Raw genomic sequence first — 20,133 nt, forward strand, 5'->3', positions numbered from 1 at the left:
TTTTTCTTTTTGCTTATGTGGTGCTGAGGAATCGAACCCAGGGCCTCAGGCATGCAAGGCAAGCGCTCTACCACTGAGCCACCTTCCCAGCCCTTGTGAGACTCTTATCTCTGAATAACTACCCCAAACCCAGAATGGCGCTGTGGTTCAAAGCGGTAGAGCGCTAGCCTTGAGTGAAGCAGCTAGGGACAGCGCCCAGTCCCTGAGTTCAAGCCCCAACACCGGCTCACACACGAGAGTGCAAACCGTGTGCAGGACCACAGCTGTGTGCTGTGTCTGTGTGTGTACAGCTGTGTGATCAGCACACCAGCATCCTGCAGAGGGTGAAGGTGGAACACAAGGGCAGCCCACCCGGCCCGTAGACGCCTGGGTCTCCCGCAACGGGGTTGGGGACAGCAAAGGCCCGGGGGTCCCGCCGCGGGAGACCCACGCGGTGGGATTTCCAGGCCCAACTTTTAAAGGTCGGCGGAAAGTTTTCCGGTGGGCGGGGCGGGGGGGGTGGGCCCCGCGGCTTCGCCTCCCCTTTAAGCAGGCTCTGGCTCCGCCCCCGTTACCTGGGGGGGCGGGGCCGGCGGGGGCGGGGCCGGGGAAGTTTGTGTTTGCGGCCGGTGGCGCGCGGGGCGGCGGCGCGGGCGGGTGCGCGGGGCGGGCGGGCGCGCGGACGGGCGCGCGGGCGGGCGAGCGCCGCGGTGCTGCCCGGCGCTTCGGTAGCGGCGCGGGGCGTCCGGAGCGGCGGGCTCCGGGGCTCCCGGCTGGCGGGCGGCGGCGGGCGGCGGGAGGGGCGGCCGCTGCCCGGGGCTTCCTGGCCGGCGGGGAGCGCGGGGCGGGCGCGCGGCCGGGCTGAGGGGCGCTGACTCTGGAGCTGGAGGCGGCGGCGGCGGCGGCGGCGGGGGAGGCCGGCGGGGAGGAGGCCGGCGAGGAGGAGGCGGAGGCCGGCCCGGAGGACGGCGGGGAGGAGGCGGAGGCCGGGCGGCGGCGCTCCCGCCCCGCGAGCATGGGGCGTCCGGCGCCGAGGCCGCTGCTGCTGGCGCTCCTGTGGCTGGGTGAGTGCGCGCGGGCCCGGGGATCGGGGGACCCGGGGGGACCGGGGGGCGCGGCCCGGGGCTGGGGGGACCCGGGGGGACCGGGGGCGCGGCCCGGGGCTGGGGGGACCCGGGGAGACCGGGGGCGCGGCCCGGGGCTGGGGGGACCCGGGGGGACCGGGGGCGCGGCCCGAGGAGCGTCGGGGGGCGCGGCCGGGGAGCTGGGGGTACCGGGGGGCGCGGCCGGGGAGGGGCGGCGGGCGGCCCCGGGAGACCGATGGACCCGGCCGGCAGGGGCGCCCCGACCCCTGGGCGCCCCGGGTGGCGGCGCTGCCCGGCCGGGCCTGGGCCCCGCACGTGCCGGGGCCCCGCGCCCCGCGCCGCCGTCGCGCCCTACCTGTTGGCCCGCGGGTGCCGGGCTGCCTTCGAACCCGCGCCCCCTCCCCGTCCAACTTCCCCGGACGAAGGTCACGCGCGGCCCCGGGCGCCGCGCCCGCGCACAAAGGCCGGGCCCGGCCGCGCCAACTTTCTCTACCTGTCCCCGCTCGGGCCTCCGCACCCCAGGAGCCTTCTGGATGCGCGCCCCGCGCCGCGTGCCGGGGCCCGGGCAGTGGGGGCCGGGGATCGGGGGCCGGGGCCGGGGGCAGCCGGTCCCGCGCCCGCACGGGGCAGCCGGGGTCCGCCGCCGCCCCGGGTCCCCGGGCTCCCGGCAGCCCCTCCCCCAGCCCCCGGGAAGGCCTGGAGCCTTCCACCCGCCCTCCCGCATTCCCCCCCCCCCCCGGGCGCGGGTGGGGACACGGAGGCCGGCCGCCCAGCCTTCTGGCGGTCACTGGCGGGGAGGACTCCCCGAAAGTGCTCCGTCCACAAAACACCACCAGTTTCTGGAGAGCGGGTGGGGGAGGAGAGGGTGAGCTGGGGTGGGGGGGTGGGAGGGGGCAGGCCCAGCCTGGAGGGTCGCCCGGACCCCACAAGTCCTGGGTTCCCCCCCCCCTCTGGTGCAACAAACAAAAAGACCCCCCAAACTGGGCGCTGGTGGCTCACCCCTGTCATCCTAGCTACACAGGAGGCCGGGATCTGGGGATGGTGGTTCAAAGCCAGTCCCAGCAGACAAATCTAAGAGACTTCCAGTTAACCACCAAAGAAGCTGGAGGTGGAGGTGTGGTCCCAGGATAGAGGCCTAGCTGAGCAGTCAAAGCCTGGGTAGAGCAGGTGGAGGTGTGGTCCCAGGATAGGGCCCTAGCTGAGAAGGTGAAAGGCCCAGGTAGAGCAGGTGGAGGTGTGGTCACATGTTAGAGCCTAGCTGAGCCCGTCAAAGCTAGGGTAGAGCAGAAGGGGCTTGAGTTCTAGTTCCAGCACTGTCAGGTGTGTGTGTGAGTACATGCGTGCACACACATACACAAAACAACAAAGAAGCTGGAAGATCCTGGTTCTGTGTGTCTACGAGGGGGAGGGGAACAGGAATTTTCTGAGTCACCTGCCAAGGATTGTATGAATGATAGGAGTAGCAGCCCCTGGCTCTGTCCCCTGGCTCTGCTGAGTGCCCTGGGCCCTCTGCCTGTTTCTCTCTGCTCTGATTTGGAAGGCGGGGTCACATGTGGTGTCCTACAGCTTCTGTTACTCCCAGCCTGGCCCCTCTCCTCTGTGGCTTCCCTGCACCCACGGCAGAGGAGCCCTGGTCCCAGTCATCCCTTACACAAATCCTGTCTTGGGGGGCAGAGGTGGTGCTGGTGTGGGGCTTGAACTCAGGGCTTGTGCTTGCACTTGGCTTTTTCCCTCAAGGCTGGCACTCCACCCCTTGAACTATATACCTCCACGTCTGCCTTTTTGCTGGTTAATTGGAGAGAAGAGGCTCAAGGACTTTTCTACCTAGGCTGGCTTTGAATAGCTAGGATTACAGGTGAGAACTACCGGAGTCCAGCCCTCAAAGGCCATTCTAGAATCCCCATGGAGTCCACAAAAGTTACTGGGAGTCCCAGGCAAAAGCCTGCCAGACACAAACCAAGTGCAGGTAATGAGGAGGAGGGGCAGAGGGTGGGGAGGAGGATTCATTTGGACTTGGGGCCAGGGCTCCTTCTGTGGAAGAGATGACATTGGAGCTGAGCCTCAAGAATCATTAGAAATTGGAGAGGAGGAGTGTGTGGGGGAGTGCTGTGGGGATCCACCTAGAATGTGGCTCAGAAATGGCCCTGAGGCCCATGGATGATGGGAGGAGGACAGTGGGGAGCACCCGCAGGGGCTAGGGCACATCCTGGAGGCTTTGTGCCAGGTGTAGGCCCTGTTGGATCTTTTGGAGAGTCTGTTTCCTGCCCTGGACACGAGAGCCCCGGAGCTGGGCCACTTGGCCTCCATGGCTGTTTTAGTCTATGACTAGTAGGTTTGAAACACACAGTGGGTGTCTGATAAGCTTTGGCTGACTTAAATTCATATACATTATCGTCACATCCTTTGGAGTTGTCTTACACCCGTCCTAGGGCTTGAACTCAGGGCCTGGATGCAGTTACCAGGCTGACTGTACCATGCTTCCCTTCTGGCTTTCCGGTGGTTAATTGGAGATGAGAGTCCCATGACTTTCCCACCCCTGCTGGCTCTGAACTGTGATCCTCCTGTCTCAGCCTCCTGAGTAGCTGGGGAACTGCTGGTTCCAGGCTGTTAGGTGGCCCCGCTGTCAGGCTGTCAGATCCTTTCCACTATGGGAAATGGGTGGGGTGGGGTTAACGTGGCAGGCTGGAGGGTGTGTCTGAGGGAGGAGGTTGTGTGTCTGAGGGAGGCTGGAAGGCCTGGAGAGGTTGTGGAGAAGGATTTACATATTCTCTTTATCTCTTTAATTTTTTTTTTTTTTTGGAAATCCATTGAAATCATTTTTAAGTGACAAAAGCACTCCCTGTGCATTTTAAAATTCAAATGCTACGGAAGGGTATTACATTAATGAGGTAGGCTGAGCGGAGCTAACAAGTAAGACTCAATAGTGGTTGCTACAATGTGCCTTTGAGAAACGGTGCCTGGGGGTCTGTCCTCCAGCCCCAGATCTTGGGGGACAGCTAGCACTCTGGCAGTGTGAAAGGATATAAGAGAGAGAGAGAAAAAAACAACACCCTGTTCCTTTAGAGGTGGAATTCAGAGCCTTGTGCATGCTAGGAAAGGGCTTTGCCATCAGGCCATACCCCTGTCACTATTCTTAGTCGTCAGAGCTCCCTCTCCCCCTGTTTCCCTCCCCCTCTTCTCACTCCCTCTGCTTCTCTCCTTGCTCCCCCTCCTCCTTTCTCTTCCTCCCCCCCTCTTTTCTCCCATCCAGGGGCATAAACTCAGGAGCCTCATAGCCTCCCTCTGCTTAATTGCTCAGGACTGCCCCTCCAGCACTTGATCTATGTCCCCAGCCTGGCTTTTTGCTGATTAATTGGGCTTTTCAATCCAGGCTAGCTTTGGCCTTGTATCCTCTGGATCTCAGCCTCCTGAGTAGCTAGAATTACAGGCCTGAGTGATAGGCACCCGCTCCTCCTTATGCCTTGTAGGCACAGAGTACCTGTAGCACTAAATGCCAGGCTCTTAGCGTGCTTTCTGTCCCCTGTCCATCCTCGCATACCTGTCACTGTCCCCTGTCCGTCCTTACACACCTGTCACTGACCTGTCATCTGGCACTGGCATTTTCTCCTTATCAATGAGGAAACCGATGTCCAGGAAGTCTAAGTAACTTTGTCTAATCTACCCATCTTTGTGGCAGGGCTGGGATTTGATCTCAGGACTCTGAGAAGGAGAACATTGACCAATTGGCCGTCACTGTAATCTTGCGTTGGGTGGGTATTTGGCTGAAATCAGATTGCCATTTGCTAGCCAAAGTGTGCTTACAGACAGGAAGGAGCATCTGGGGGTGAAGTGGGCAGGCAGTGGTGGCAGCCCCAGAGATGCCCCAGCCCGCCACCCCAGGCCGGATCCCCACGCCTGCCTGAGGAGAGACGCAGGAGGCAGCCTCAGGAGGAGGCAGCCTTAGAAGGAGGCCTGCGGGAGGAATCCCAGGAACCGGCCAGCAGCTTTGGCAGTCTTTGAAGCATGGGGGCCTTCAGAGATTTCTTGGCACTCATTTTAGCCTTGTTAACAGAATTCCTGTATCTGCCAAGCTGATTAATGCCTGCCCTGGCTCTAATTATTCTTATTAGCCTGCTGCCTAGAGCCCTGGTTGTGGGGATCACGGCTGACCAGGCGTCGGGCTGGGGGCATTTACGTGGGCATTCCGTTGTTGGGTGAATTGTCTAGCTGATCCTGCTCCCTCCCCATTGCATCTATGTGTTTATAGTGGGGCTACATCTGGCCATGGGAAATCAGGTGTGGGCTCTCTGGGAGGCATCTGCACCCCACATTATCCAGGGGGCAGGAGGGTGCTCAGGTACCCGTGGCCGTTCTGTTTAACTGCATTGGTTTGCTAGAGACAGAGCTGCGAAGCCATCCAACTTTGCTTGGGAAAATAATGCAGCAGCAAAAATTCTCCATAGTTTATCTTGTGGAAAAGGTGAATTCTGCCGTTGGCAGAGTCAATGGGTTTTTTTTGTCTCAATATTTGTCTCCTTACTAAGTGTGGTGTGCATGTGCGTGCGTGTGCGTGTGTGTGTATGTGTGTGTGAGTGTGTGCATGCACCTGTACTGGAGCTTGAACTTGGCCTGGCAATACTCCTTTAGCTTTTTCCACTGACGCTGTACCATGTGAGCCACACCTCCACTTCTGGCTTTTTGCTGGTTCATTGGAGACAGGAGTCTTGGGAATTTGTCCAGGCTGACTTCATACCTCGGCCCTCAGAGCTCAGCCTGAATGGTGGGGTGATCCATTCGTGTGAACCATCAGTGGCTGTTCTTCCTCCCTTTTATGTAGAATTTATTTTGTGCTTTTAGGGTGACTCATTTTCCAGGCTTTACAATCCTGTGAGGGAGCTTCTCGCTCACTTGACAAGTGAGGAAACTGAGGCAAGTTAAACTCACGGAAGGCAATAGTGTAAGTGTTAGGGATTCAAACCCAGACAGAACCCCTGGCGTTCAATCCTGGCACCTTCTCCAGACTGTTCTGTCTTTCTGTGTTGATTCAGATCATTCTGAGTCAAAATGTTTCTTTGCACACCTGGAATGGAGTTGCTACAAGTAGCTTAAATGTGGTAACATTTGTTGCTTGCTTCTTAAGTCAGGAGACTTGGATTCCAGCCCTCAGTGTGACATGCAGTGCGTCCTTCACAGCTGTAGCTGAGCAGCTCTTAGCTGGGCGGCTGGTCCCAGGGGGCCTCGCTTCCATCTCCAGAATCCCCTGAGTCCCCTGTCCCCTGCCCATCTGGCTTCTGGTTGATCCTGGTTTTCCTGGTTTCTTGCCTGTATTTGCAGCCTGCGCCGGCTGCCCCTCACCTCCCTGGCGTCTCTGAACCACCAGGCTGGGGCTGGGTGGTGGCCTGGCTTCGGCCCATTTCCAGTGCTGGGGTCTTCCACAGGGGCCCTCTGGGTGGGTGGGTGGGTGGGTGGGTGGGACGGAGGGAGGCAGTCTCACCACTAGGCTCCCTGGCCTTTCCCCCGTGGAGGCTTCTGGGCCAGCCAGGCCTCACCTGCTGTTTCTTTTTCTTATTATTTTTTTTTAATTCACAAGCTTTGATTGAGGATATGGAGCCGAGAGGATGCAGGAATGGAGTAAGCACATCTCAGAAATGCGACTTGTACTCTCGCAGGTCTTTACCCCTCAGGGCTGGTGGATGCCAGGCAGGCTTCCCGCCCAGACCCGAGGCTACACAGGAAGAGCCCCAGGGCACATTCCGAGTGTACTCACCACAGCCACTTTGGATTTTACACACTTCCTGATGGTGGTTGACATCTCTATTCTGTGGTCTTGACTTGGTTAAGCAATGTCTTAATCTGGGCCTGTGACCCTAGCTACTCGGGAAGCTGAGACCTGAGGATCGCTGTCCAAAGCCAGCCAGGCCAGACAAATCCAAGGGACTTGTATCTCCAATTAAAAGCAAAAAGCAGAAAGTGAAGCTGTGGATCAAGTTGGTAGAGCACCAGCTTTGAGCAAAAATTCTAAGAAACAAATGCCCAGGCCTTGGGTTCAAGTCCCAATATCAGCAGAAGGGTAAAAAAAAATGTGTCCAGGTTTTGGGGGTATCCTCCTTCTTCCTGGTCTATCAGGGGTAAGTTGAGAATGGTGCTGGATAGCATCTGGACTGGGAAGAAACATCTAGAAGAAACATCTCCATGATGTTGATAGGAACCTGTGTTTCTGACCTTAGCCCTGGCTGCATAGTGGTGCTGCCCCGTCTGCCCTGCTTAATCTGCTGGTGTCCGTCTGCAGTGTCCTGCTGCCAGTGTCCAGCCATCGGTGTCCTGCTGCTGGTGTCCAGCCGTGGTGTCCTGCCACAATGTCCCACCGCCGGTGTCCTGCCCCTGGTGTCAGGTCACCGGTGTCCGGCCATTGGTGTCCTGCTGCTGGTGTCTGGCCGCAGTGTCCCACGACCAGTGTCCTGCCGCTGGTGTTCCTGTGGAGCCCACTTGTGTGGCTTGCCTATCTCTGTCTGTCTCTACTTTGTTTTCTTTTTGGTGTCAGTCCTGGGGCTTGAACTCAGAGCCTGGGCACTGCCCCTGAGCTTTTTCACTCAAGGCTATGTACGGCTCTACCACTTGAGTCACAGCTCCTACTTTGGGGGTTTTGGTACTCTAAAGTACTTCGTTACTTTAGAGATAAGAGTCTCACAGACTTTCCTGCCTACCCTGGCTCTGAACCTCAAGCCTCCGATCTCAGCCTCTTGTGTAGCTGGAGTTATAGGCATGAACCAGTGCCCCGCTTGCATGCAGATACTTTGAAGCTTGTTAGGAGCCTCTAGGAGTGAGTTCCGGGCTGTTTTTTAAGTCAGTGGTTGCCTTGCACTATGTCAGAGCTGCAGGGGTGGGCATCAGTGCTCTTGTCCCCCTTGCCTGTAGCAAAATGGCCTCCACTGACCTGGGGTCTGAGTTGGCTTATGTCGCAGTGAGGAAGTAAAAAGAAAAACCATTTTTGGCACTGCTCTGTGCGTTTCCATTTTCTGAAAGCTGGCACCTCCGCATGTTTTCTTATTTATTAGAAGACATTATAGCCGTCATCTTGAGTCGAGAAACCTAGAGAGTCAGCTGCAAGCCGGGTGCACAGGCATATGGGTGCAAGCCAGAGCAGTTGTGACCCTCGAAGATTGAAATCACTCTCGGCAGAGGGGGCATTCCTGTTTTTCCTTGCATCTTACCTTGGAGACTGTCACACATGTGACACTGAGAGAGCATGAAGCAATTAGGAAATGGAGTCCAGAATAAAACCAGTTGTAGCTGAGCCGCAGAATGGATCTTAACTGTCCTGGAAGGATGGAGTGAATGAGCCATTGCATCCCTGTTGGAGCTGTAGACATGTAGTGGAGACCAGGGGCTGATACTATAGGGAAGATGCACAGAGCCTGTGATCTAGTGAGTTGAGATCCAGGAGTAGGAAAGGCATCTCAGGTAGGAAAGGACCAGTTTGGCTGTTTCAAGTCTCTCTTGGCAAGTTCCATTTGGGGTTAGCTGATGATGTAGGCTGGCCAGGTAAGTGTCTCGAGCTTGGGGGGCTATGGTTTTTAGTTCAGGGGAAGAGGGAGCAAAGGCATCCTGAGAAGTGCGAGCCTCAGACAGGTCTGGTGTAGTCTCCAGTGTGCCAAATGAAGGTGATAAGTCAGGTTGTAATCCTATTTCTGGTTGGAGGAAAACAGCTCACATAACAATTATGGAGGCTCTGAGGACTAGCACTGATAAGAGACCCAGGTGTCTTCTGGGAAGGGCGGGGGGCCTACCTGCTGTGCTGTGGGGCCATGGGGCAGCCTGTGTACTCATGTGCTGTGTTCACTCGAATTCTGCTTTAATAACCTATTTGTCCCCCCAACACATTTCATTAACATGCCAGCATGGAGCCCAGACTAGTGGCTCATGCTTGTCATCCTAGCTACTCAGAAGGCAGAGATCTGAGGATCGGGGTTTGAAGCCAGCTCCGACAGGAGGCTCTTATCTCTAATGAACCAGCCAAAAGCTGATAATTGAGGCATGGCTCAAGTGGTAGAGCTCCACCTTGAAGAGAAAAAGCTAAGGAAGAACTCAGGCCCCAGTACCGCCTGGCAACTGTGTGTGTGTGTGTGTGTGTGTGTGTGTGTATCTGTGACACAGCACTCGGGGGTCCCCTGACTGCCCCTCCACCCGCTCCTCCCGTGGCGGTGGTGGTGCAGCTCTCTGCTCCAGATGGCTTCTGTTCCCTTCCTGACTTCATGCTGATGTGCACTGGGCAGAGAACCAGACTTCCGCAGTCCTGGTACAGCGTCAAGTGCCTGTGGCAGGGAGGGGCAGGGGGTTGTCCCACTGGCTGCATTATCACTGTCACTGCTATCTGTCCAGCGCTTCTGTGTGTGTGTGTGTGTGTGTGTGTGTGTGTGTGTGTGTGTGCGCGCTGGTTTGGGAGCTTGAACTCAGTGCTTTTGTGTTTTTGCTCAGCTTTTTCTATCAAGACTGGTGTAGTGCCACTTGAGCCAAAACTCACTTCCAGCTCTTGACTGGTGAATTGGAGATAGTCTCCAGCACTTCTCTGTCCAGGCTGGCTTCAAACCTTGAGCCTCTGATCTCAGTCTCCTCAGCTGGGATGACAGGCCTGAGCTCCTGGGCCCTGCTAGAGCTGATCTCTGGTCTGTGCTTTGTTTCATATTTGCCCCCCACGGATCCTTTCATTTTCTGTGATGCCCTGGCCCAAGAACTTTCTTGAAAATGTTTTAATGAGGGAATGTTTCTGACATTAATGAGACCAAGCAATTCCTGATGTCCTAACTATATGACAGCCTAAAGGTCAATGCTGAGTCTAAAACTCCAGACGCTTTTTGAGATAGATTGGTCACATCATTACATCACCAGGCTGTAGCTGGGAAAGGCTGTGGTGATTGGGGAGCCCCGTGCCCCTTCCAGGGGCTCCCCGATAATGAAAGGAACAGACAGACAAGTTTGGGGTACGCCAAGGTGAGCCGACCCTCAGCAGGGGCTTCCCTGCTCTTCAGTGGTTTTGGAGATGAACTCAGGACTTTGTGCTTGTCCAGCTACTTAGGCCATGTTCTCTAACCCTTCCCTCCCTTTCTCCCTCCCTCTCTCCCTTCCCACTCTTGTTCTACAATGGTTCTAATGGGGAGTTTTCCTTGTGACATTTCCACACAAGAGTGCAGGGTATGGGGTCCCCTTCCCCCTTCCTAAACTGATTCCAGCAGATTTCATTGTTCTGTTTTCACACTTGCAGATAAACTAAGGCCCCTACAGTCATCCTTTTTGTTAACCCTCCCAGCTCCGGCCACGCCCCCTCCCACCCCCAAATCTAGGCCTAGTTTTCTTTCTTCCCTTTTTCAGAAAGATTACTTTTCAGTGTGTATTAATCATGCCAATGAGCTTTTAGTTCCTTTTTCAGAGAGGGTCTCCTACTTTTGCCCAAGCCCACCTTGGACCCCGACCCTCGGATCTCCGCCTTCCACGCAGCTGGGACCACAGACACCCACCACCACACTCAGCTTAGTTTGAGATAGGGTCTTGCTGACTTTTGCCTGGGCTGGCCTTGAACTGAGATCCTCCTGTCTCTGGCTCCTGGGGTATGTTGGTATTCAGTGAATACCCCCTGAGTGGAGGGTGGGGTTGTCAGTTCCAGAGAGAGGGGCTGAGATGGGAGAGAATGCCATGTCATCTTGTTTAATGGTTATGCCTTCTCTGAAAAGCACTGGGATTCTCCATTTCCTTTGTTTACTTGCTGCATAAAAAGTCTCATCCTGGAAGCAGAGGTGTGGCTCAGGGTGGACCAGCCCTGATGAAAAAAGCCAGTCAAGGGGGCAAAGCCCCAATTTGAGTCCCTGTACTGGCACTTGAGCTCTCGTTCTCTCGTTCTCTCGTTCTCTCGTTCTCTCGTTCTCTCGTTCTCTTGTTCTCTTGTTCTCTCTCTCTCTCTCTCTCTCTCTCTCTCTCTCTCTCTCTCTCTCTCTCTCTCTCTCTCTCTCTCTCTCCCTCTCCCTCCCCCTCTCTCCCCCCTCCGCCCTGCCCCCAGCCCTGCTTCAAAGTGGCCACCACAAGTCCTTTCTTCAGATGAGCAGTGACAGGTATCTGGCAGGCCGGTGTGTTTGGTGTGCGGGCAGTGGGGGTGCAGCCAGACTGCCCAGCCAGACATGAGGTGTTGACCCTCTCTTCCAGGGCTGCCACCGGCTGGCTCTGGGAGGCCTGGATAGAACCCACACCACTCCACATCTGGCAGGGTCTGCAGATGTGAGAGACAGGTGTGTTGGGGAGAGGGCTGGGCAAGGCAAAGAAGAGTGGAGCACAAGCATAGGAGGCTGAAGACTGGGTGGAGGGAGAGGCGGGAAGGGAAGGGAAGTGCTGCCGGCTGCTCTCTGCCCCGACCCCAGCCTGTCCACCTGCATGTGTCATTCTCTGTAACTAACCAGAGGATTGGTGTCCTATAGAAGCCAACAGGCGGCCCTGGCCGGGTTGAAAATGGTTGAGGGTGGAACAGCTGTTCATTATATACAACGCACATAATCCTCAGCAGTGCCTGGTCACTTGAACTCAGGGCCTGGGCACTGTCCCTGAACTTTCTTGCTCAAGGCTAGCATTCTACCACTCTTGAGTCACAGTGCCACTTCTGGTTTTTGAGTGGTATGTTGGAGATGAGAGTCTCACACAGACTTTCCTGCCCAGACTGATTTCAAACCACAGTCCTCAGATCTCAGCCTCCTGAGTAGCTAGGATTACAGACATGAGCTACAGTACCTGGCCAGACAGAAGTCTTTAAAGCATCTCGATTGGGTTCTTTTTTGGTTATTTTTCAGGACAGATTGTCCTCGTGTGGTTTTTTTATCTTTTATAAAAATATTATCATTTGATCAGATAACTTTTCAGAAGGTCAGTCTCCTGTTTTTGTCCTTCGGAGATTGAGAGGGTGTGTGTGTGTGTGTGTGTGTGTGTGTGTGTGTGTGTGTGTGTGTGTGTGTGTGTGTGTGTGTGTGTGTGTGTGTGTGTGTGTGTGTGTGTGTGTGTGTGTGTGTGTGTGTGTGTGTGTGTGTGTGTGTGTGTGTGTGTGTGTTTTCAGTCCTGTGTGTGTGTGTGTGTGTGTGTGTGTTTGTGTTTGTGTGTGTGTGTGTGTGTGTGTGTTTTCAGTCCTGTGTGTGTGTGTGTGTGTGTGTGTGTGTGTGTGTGTGTGTGTGTGTTTTCAGTCCTGGGGCTTGAACTCAGGGTCTAGGCACTGTCCTTAGCTCTTTCTCTCAAGGCTGGTGCTTTACCCCTTGAGCCACAGCTCTAGTTCCAGCTTTTCTCTGGTTCATTGGATATCAGAGTCTCACAAGCTTTCCTGCCCAGGCTGTATTTGAACCGTGATTCCTTGATCTCAGCCTCTGGAGTAGCTGGAATGAAGGGTACGAGCCACTAGCACCCTGTTACCCAGCCATTTTTTACGGGCCCAGTTTGCCTAGTGACCCAGCAGGAATCCTTCCAGAATCCTTGCGTGCAAGCAGGGGCCTGCAGCCTTAGCCAGTGCCTGTCTGTGGTTGCTTACACCCTTCCTTTCATCCTGGGGTCCACCAACACCTTGACACCTTTCGAGAAGGTCACAGATCTCCACTCCCCCCCCCCCCCCCGCCCCTGTTTGTCCAGTGTTTTATCATTGGATGAGTGGTAGTGCGGTGCTGGTTTAAGTGTCTCAGCTTTTCCTTGGTGGTGGCCTGCACTGTGTGGTAGAACCCTGCTCGCCAGGAGAGGGGGCTCGGAGCTCTCCACTCCTCTCCCCCCCCCCCCCCCCGCCCCGCCCCGCCCTGGCCCATGACTTCAATGCACATCCGGTGCTGGCTGTGACTTGTTGACCACACACATTGGTGTCTTTTCCTCTGTGACACTGGTACTTTCCTGCCCTGCCAGCCCTGGTGCCCACCTGGGGAGACTGAACCTTTTCATTACTCCAGGAAAGGCGCCAGAAGTTTGAGCTTCTCGGTGTTCATTCCCAGCTCACCTGGTTACAGGAACGCCATCTGGAGATCCACAGTCCTGAGTCTCCTTTAAAGATTCCATAAGGGTCAGCACAGGTAGCTCGTATCTGTCATCCCAGCTACTCAGGAGGTGGAGATCTGAGGATCATAGTTCAAAGCCAGCCTAGGCTGGAAGGTCCGTAAGACTCGTACCTCCCATGAACCATTAGGAAACTGGAAGTAGAGTGCTAGCCTTGAGCCAAAAAGCTCAGGGACAGCAGCCAGGCCCTGAATTCAAGCCCCAGTCCTAGCAGTGGAAGGAAGGGGGAGGGGGAAGGGAAGGAAGGAAGGAAAGAAGAAAGGAGGGAGAGAGGGAAGGAGGGAGGGAAGGAAGGAAGGCACCTAGAGGCTGCAGGCAGGGCCCTCCGGGAACCTGTGTGTTCAGGAATGCTGATACCCATCTTACAAATGGTCAGATTAGGAAGGTTGGTTGTTTGCTGCCTGGCAGCTGTGGGCGGAGCACTGTGTAGTGAGGAAACAGTTGCAAGAATGCTTTATAGATAGGCTGCAGGGCTCTGCAGGGCTTGACTTAGAATAATGTTAGCAATGTTTGAGAACTAAAGACTATTTCCCTAGGGCTGGGAAGGTAGCTCAGTGGTAGAGTGCTTGCCTAGCATTCATGAGGCCCTGGGTTTGATTCCTCAGCATCACATAAGCGGAAAAAGCCAGAAGTGACGCCGTGGCTCAAGTGGTAGAGTGTTAGCCTTGAGCTGAAAAGCTGAGGGACAGTGCCCAGGCCCAGAGTTCAGGCCCCAGGACCAACAAAACAAAAAAAACAATTTCCCATGGCTCTTAAAAGGAGGTGGAAAGAGAGTTTGATTTTGGTGTGTGTACATGGATTTGTGTGTGTGTGTGTGTGTGTGCATGCGTGTGCATAACCTTAGTACTGGGGCTTGAACTCAAGGCTTTAGGCTCTTGCCTAATTTTTTTGTGTTCAAGGCTGGTTCTCTACCACCTGTGCCACACCCCTACTTCTGGCTTTTTGCTGGTTCACTGGAGATTAGAGTCTTTTGGGTTTGTCTGCCTGGGCTGGCTTTGAACCTGGATCCTCAGACTCAACCTCCTGAGTAGCAAGGATTACAGGCATGAGCCTCTGGGGCCTGGCTTTAGCTGAGATGTTTTCCTTCCTTCCTTCCTTCCTTCCTTCCTTCCTTCCTTCCTCCCTCCCTCCCTCCCTCCCTCCCTCCCTCCCTTCCTTCTGTAGTCTTAAGTAAAGAAATTTAAGAATAGGGGTTAGACATCACTGGGCTGGCAGCTAGAGGGCTCTGAGTCTTCATCTGTGAGGGCTGACCTGAGCTGACAGCTCTGGCAAGGTGCAGGTGCTGGGGTTGGGGCCACCACGCACAGACGTGAAGTGCACTTGCTTTGTGCTACATGCAGAAGAGACCCGGGGCTCCTAACAGGCTTGAGAGACAGAGACACACTCACTTCTTGTCTCTGTGCTCTTCAGCTCAAGGCTGGAGCCTCTACCACGTGAGCCACAGTGCCACTTCCAGTTTTCTAGTGATTATTGGAGATAAGAGTCTCAAGGACTTTCCTGCCTGGGCTGGCTTTGCACTATGATCCTCAGATCTCAGCCTCCTGAGTAGCTAGGATGACAGGCATGAGCCACCAGTGCCTGGCTAGTACTTTTGCTTTAAGTTGATAAATGGTTTGGCCAGGCATGGTGATACAGGCCTGGGAGGCTGAGGCAGGAGGACTGTGAGTGGAAGGCCAGTAGTCTTACTACGTCTCAGGACTCTGTGTCGAAAAAAAAGTGTTTTACACATAAAATTTCTTATATTTAACTCTTGAAAACAAAAGAGGTCATGATTTAAAGTTGTTACTTGTAAAAGTCATTTTTATGATGAACTGTAGTAGCATTACTTGCCTTTGGAAGTGTTTGGGGCTTTTAACTTGAAATACTAGGAGAACTTGGAAAACTCGAGGAGGAATTTTTATTCTTTTTTCCTCTGTTATCAACTGTTTAAAAGGTTTTGACAAAAATTGGCGCTGGGTGGCTCTGTAGATATCCTTTTTGATTTGAGAACAGCCATATGCTTTATTTCTTACAAGTTATATTTATTTTTAAGTATAATTTGCTGTTATTTAACAATATTAAAAGAAGTCTGTACTAAATACCAGATTGCTGGTTACTAATTGGAATTTCTGTTGCAGAAATGGAAAATCTTGACTTGCTCGGGTGTGAGGACAGGCGGGCCTGCCCACAGAACCCTTGGGTGTGTGTCTTGCATTAGAATTTGATCTTTCAGGTCAGGTGCCTGTGGCTCACACCTGTAATCCTGGATACTCAGGAAGCTGAGATTTGAGGATCATGGTTAGAAAAAGCCCAAACTGACCAATCTGATAGAGTTTTATCTCCAATTGACTAGCAAAAGTCTAGAAATAGAGGCATAGCTCAAGTGGTAAAGCATTATCCTTGGACGAAAAAGCCACGTGAGATTGAGGCCCTGAGTTCAAGCCCCAGTAGAGGCACAAAACAAAAATCCCTCAAGTTTTTAGGAGATCACTTTGCAGGGAGTGGAAAGGTGCGGAGGCTCTGGGCTGCTCTGGTGCGCAGGGGAGAGGCGGAGACCTGGACAGGGGTGGCTGGAGGCCATTACAGATGCTCAGCAGACATTGAGGAATCTCAATCAGTGGAATGACATTGGATTTGCTTTTTTTTTTTTTTTGTCAGTAGTGGGGCTTGAACTCTGGGCCTGGGCGCTGTCCCTCAGCTCTTCAGCTCAAGGCTAGTGCTCTACCACTTGAGTCACAGCACCACTTCTGTTTTTTTAAAGTGGTTAATTGGAGATAAGAGTCTCACAGGGACTTTCCTGCCTGTGGTGGCTTTGAACTGTGATCCTCATCTCAGCCTCCTAAGTAGCTAGAATTACAGGCATGAGCCACTGGTGTGCACTAGGCTTGAATTTATCTCTTAAAAGGTGCTTCAAGGTGGGCACTGGAGACCCATTCCTAGAATTCCAGCTGCTTGTGGGAGGCTGAGAATGGGAGGATTGTGGGCAGAACCTCTCGCTCAGTGCGTGGCACACACCCGTCATCCCGTACTACAAGGAAGGGTGAGATTATGAAGATTATGGTTTCAGGCCAACCCAGGTAGAAACAGTGCACAGGACTTTCCCTCCATGGAGCGAGGCTGGGTGCGGTGAGAGGAGGCCTACAGGGGTGAGCAGTGAGACCCCCTCCACATGTCAGGAATCTGGGCCGCAGGGGGGCTCAGTAGGGTCGTGCCAGCCTAGTAAGCATGAGGCCCTGAGTTCAAACCCCAGCACTGCCAAAAGAGACAGAGGATTTTGGCAGCCATGTGGGAGAAGGATTGGAGAATCAAGAGAATGAGTTGGACTCATTTCCAAGCTGCAGTCCCCAGAAATACAGAAGAAACCTCCCACAGGCTCAAGCCTGTCCAGCCTGTCCTTCTGTGCCATTCTTGGTGCTTTAACTCAGGGCCTAGGCACTGTCCTGAGCTTTTTTCACTCAAGGCTAGCACGCTACTGCTTGAGCCATAGTTCTACTTCTGGCCTTTTGGGTGGATAGTTGGAGATAAGAGTCTCACAGACTTTTCTGCCCAGGCTGGCTTTGAACCAGGATTCTCAAATCAGCCTCCTGAGTAGCTAGGATGACAGGTGTGAGCCATCAGTACCTTGCTCAAGCTAAGTTTTTGGCAAGGAAAAGGAACCGATAAAGCTTACATCTCTGGAAATTGCTTTCTCTATAAACCTTGCCCAGGAAGCAAGGTAACGGGTTATGGTGGAGTTTCTTCTAGGATGGCTGCAGATCCATGCAGATTCTCACCAGGCACTGTCAGAAGTGTTCATGCTGACCACATCCCTGGGGGCGTGGCCACCGGCACTGTCTTCACATCCCAGACATGGAGGATAGGGGCCCAGTGGCCTCCCAGAGCTCCACCGTGATGCCTAGCACTGAAGGAGCTCATAGGTGGATTCTCAACTCTCTGGGGAAACAAACCTGTTGGTTCTTCCTGTTTGGAGCAGTGGTGATGACCGTGCCACACAGTTGGCCAGTGCTGGGCAGAAAGATGTGTTGTTTTCATACTTTGGAGTTGTTAGTGGGGGAAAGGAGCTTAGACATCTTAGTGGAGGGGAGCAGAATTGCAAGAAACTGAAGAGGCCAGTGAGGTGTGTGTGTGTGTGTGTGTGTGTGTGTGTGTGTGTGTGTGTGTGTGTGTGTGTGTGTGTGTGTGTGTGTGTGTGTGTGTGTGTGTTTGCACGTCTGTGTATCTGTGTGAAAGTAATAGACAGGCCTGGCGGTGAGGGGGAGGGGGGTAGAGGGTGTCGATCCAGGGCCTCTGGTGCAATCAATTATCAGCTCACTTCTGCAATGCAGGCATGATCTAGGCCTCTTTTATATTTTCTCCTCCCTCCTTTCCTCTTGTATGCATGTGCTGGTCCTGAGGCTTTCACTGAGAGCCTTAGCTTTTTTGCTCAGGCTGGCACTCTAGGACTTGAACCATGACTCCACTTCTAGCTTTTTGGTGGTTCATTGGAGAGAAGAGTCTCACTGACTTGCCTGCCTGGGCTGGCTTCAAACAGCGATCCTCAGATCTCAGCCTTCTAAGTTGCTAGGATGACAGGTGTGAGCCTCCACACCTGGCCAGGCCTGTTTAGATGGATGGCTTCCTCCTGTGGTCAGGCCTGAGGGCTGCCTGGGTGTGGCTTTAGAGTAAGTTGTCTTCCTTGTATCTTGTACCCCTCCTCCCCCCAACAAAAGTGATAAGCTTCAGCTGAAGAGAACAGACATGGAATGTCCGTGGTTTCGGCCCTGGCTCCCGTTCCTGTGACTGGAGCTGCAGTGTCAGCCCCTCTGAGGGGCGGCTGTCTTGGTCAGGCTGTGAACTTGGTGTGGGGGTAGGGGTGAGGAGTTGCGGTTATCACTTGGCAGCCAGTTGCCTTAGAAAGTGGTGCGTTCCAGAACTCTAAGTCCTTCCGTTCTCAGAGGGAGATGCGTGATGGTAGTTCTTCTCAGCTACCTACTTTAAAAAATACGTACATATTTTTGAGATGGGGTCTCACTGCATTGCCTGGGCTGGCCGTGGATTCCTAGGCTCAGGTGATCTCTCTCAGCCTTCCATACGGCTGGGAGGACAGATGTGGGACATTTTATTTCTTTACCTATTTTCTTGGGCTAGGGATGGAACCCAGGGTCTGGCACATGCAAGGCCAGGGCTGTTGCACTGAGCCACACTGCCAATCCAGCTTTTGATCATTAATTGGACATAGTCTCCTGGATTCTTCTGCTCAGGCGGACTTCAGACCATGATCCTCTAGATCTCTGCTTCGTATAGTGCTAGGGCTACTGGCATGAGCCCCAGTGCCTGATGTCAACCCCCCTCCCCCCCCCTCGCCCAAGGTGCTAGGTTGTCACCCTGATCTGACATGGGCATAGCTTTGCTTATTTAACAAAATACTCCCTCATCGAACAGTGTTTCTCCCTTGCTAAGCACGGTGCACTGTAATGGTTTCTGTTCATTTAAAACTCCATCTTCAAACCACACCTGTCCGCTCACAACCACCATCAGTTCGTGACACAACCCACAAATGGGCAGCAGCGGGATTTGAGACCCCAGAGAGCCTTGTGCAGGAGCCAGCCCAGCACAGACAACCAGACAGCCCAGCACAGACAGCCATGGTGCTCTGAGTTCCCAAGTTCCTGTTACCTTATTGTCTGTGTGCCCTGCTCTTCCGATCCTTTCCTGGTGTGTGTCTGGGTCTAGTTACTCCCCGCCCCCTTTAAGGGTGTGTGTGTGTGTGTGGTGCTAGAACTTGAACTCTGGGCCTTGAACTCTTACTTGGCTTTTTTGCTTCTAACTGGTGCTTTCCCACTTGAGTCCCATTTCTACTTCAGGCTTTTTGCTGGTTAATCAGAGTAAGAGTCTTAGGAACTTTCCTGCCTGGGCTGGCTTTGAACCATGATCCTCAGATCTCAGCCTTCTGAGTAGCTAGGATTTCAGGCTTGAGCCTCAGTGCCTTCTAAGGGACTCACAGCTCCTTTGTACAACTACTTAATGATAATGAAAATACAATGTAAATTAAAAATGTGCATGGTGCCATTCCCCAAGGACCCTGCTGTCAGGGTCTGTAATCCACACACGTGTGTGTGTGTGTGTGTGTGTGTGTGTGTGTGTGTGTGTGTGTATGTGTGCGTGCAGGGGACAGCAGACCCCAACCCCCTGTCCATCTGTCCGCTGAGCCCCCAAAACCACCGCAGCCCCCCTTCCCGCGTGGCTTCTCATCTGCGCTCCGAATTTAGATTAGGGTGAAAAGTGGAGAGAAGGAAATGAGCCAGAAAATAGAAAATTAATACTTGGTAGAATTGTCATATTTCAAAATTAATTTACAGGCGATGTCAGACAACCGGAGTTAAATCATGATATCAGCAGGCCATTCTAGGACTTAAAATATTGGCATCCATCACTGTAAATGGGGTCCTAGGAGCTGGGGGAGCGATCTCTAGGGAGGAGGCCAGTGCAAGGTGGGCGGGAATAAATACTTGATTAGCTAAATTGTGCTACATCATATTGAGTGATAACGGTATGTGAACTGGTAATGGGCTGGACTGAATTATTTGGGTTTACGGTTAGCCTACTTTTTGTGTGTGTGAATGTGGGTTACACGCACATGTTGGTACTGAGGCTTGAACTCGGTGAGGGGGGGCTTTCATTCTTGCTTGGCTCTTGCTTTCATTCAAGATTGGGGTGCTCAACCACTTGAGCTATAGCTCCACTTCTGGGTTTTTGCTGGTTAATTGGAGATAAGAGTTTCATGAACTTGCCTGCCAAGGCTGGCTTTGAACAAGGATCCTAATGTCAGCCTCCTAATGAGCTGGGATGACCAGTGTGATCTACCAGGCCGGGATGTGTTTAACTAACTCTAGAACTTGATCTTTGTGGCCAGTGCTGGAGAGCTGGCTTGGAGGTACCGATTCCTGTGCCATCTGCTTTCTCAGCCTCTTGTGGAGCCCCGTTTATCCCAGACTCGTACGCCACCATCTGCCCTGTGACCAAACATTTCTGGTTGCCTCCTTCACCCTGGGGGAGATTTCTCCAGGATTAAGCACCT

At 53.8% G+C, this 20,133-nt stretch overlaps 1 protein-coding gene across 1 annotated transcript in view; it reads left to right on the top strand.

The window, feature by feature from the left end:
- Positions 1-926: 926 nt before the first annotated feature.
- Ptgfrn (prostaglandin F2 receptor inhibitor) overlaps positions 927-20,133 on the top strand; it is a 45,463-nt gene continuing 26,256 nt past the window's right edge. Inside the window, exon 1 of the mRNA XM_070006431.1 lies at positions 927-1,043. Coding sequence (XP_069862532.1) covers positions 995-1,043 — 49 coding nt within the window. The 5' untranslated portion in view covers positions 927-994. The remainder of the gene's footprint in view (positions 1,044-20,133) is intronic.

This window comes from Dipodomys merriami, unplaced genomic scaffold, assembly GCF_024711535.1.
Source record: "Dipodomys merriami isolate MVZ:Mamm:240054 unplaced genomic scaffold, mDipMer1.0.p SCAF_7, whole genome shotgun sequence".
NCBI lineage: Eukaryota > Metazoa > Chordata > Mammalia > Rodentia > Heteromyidae > Dipodomys > Dipodomys merriami.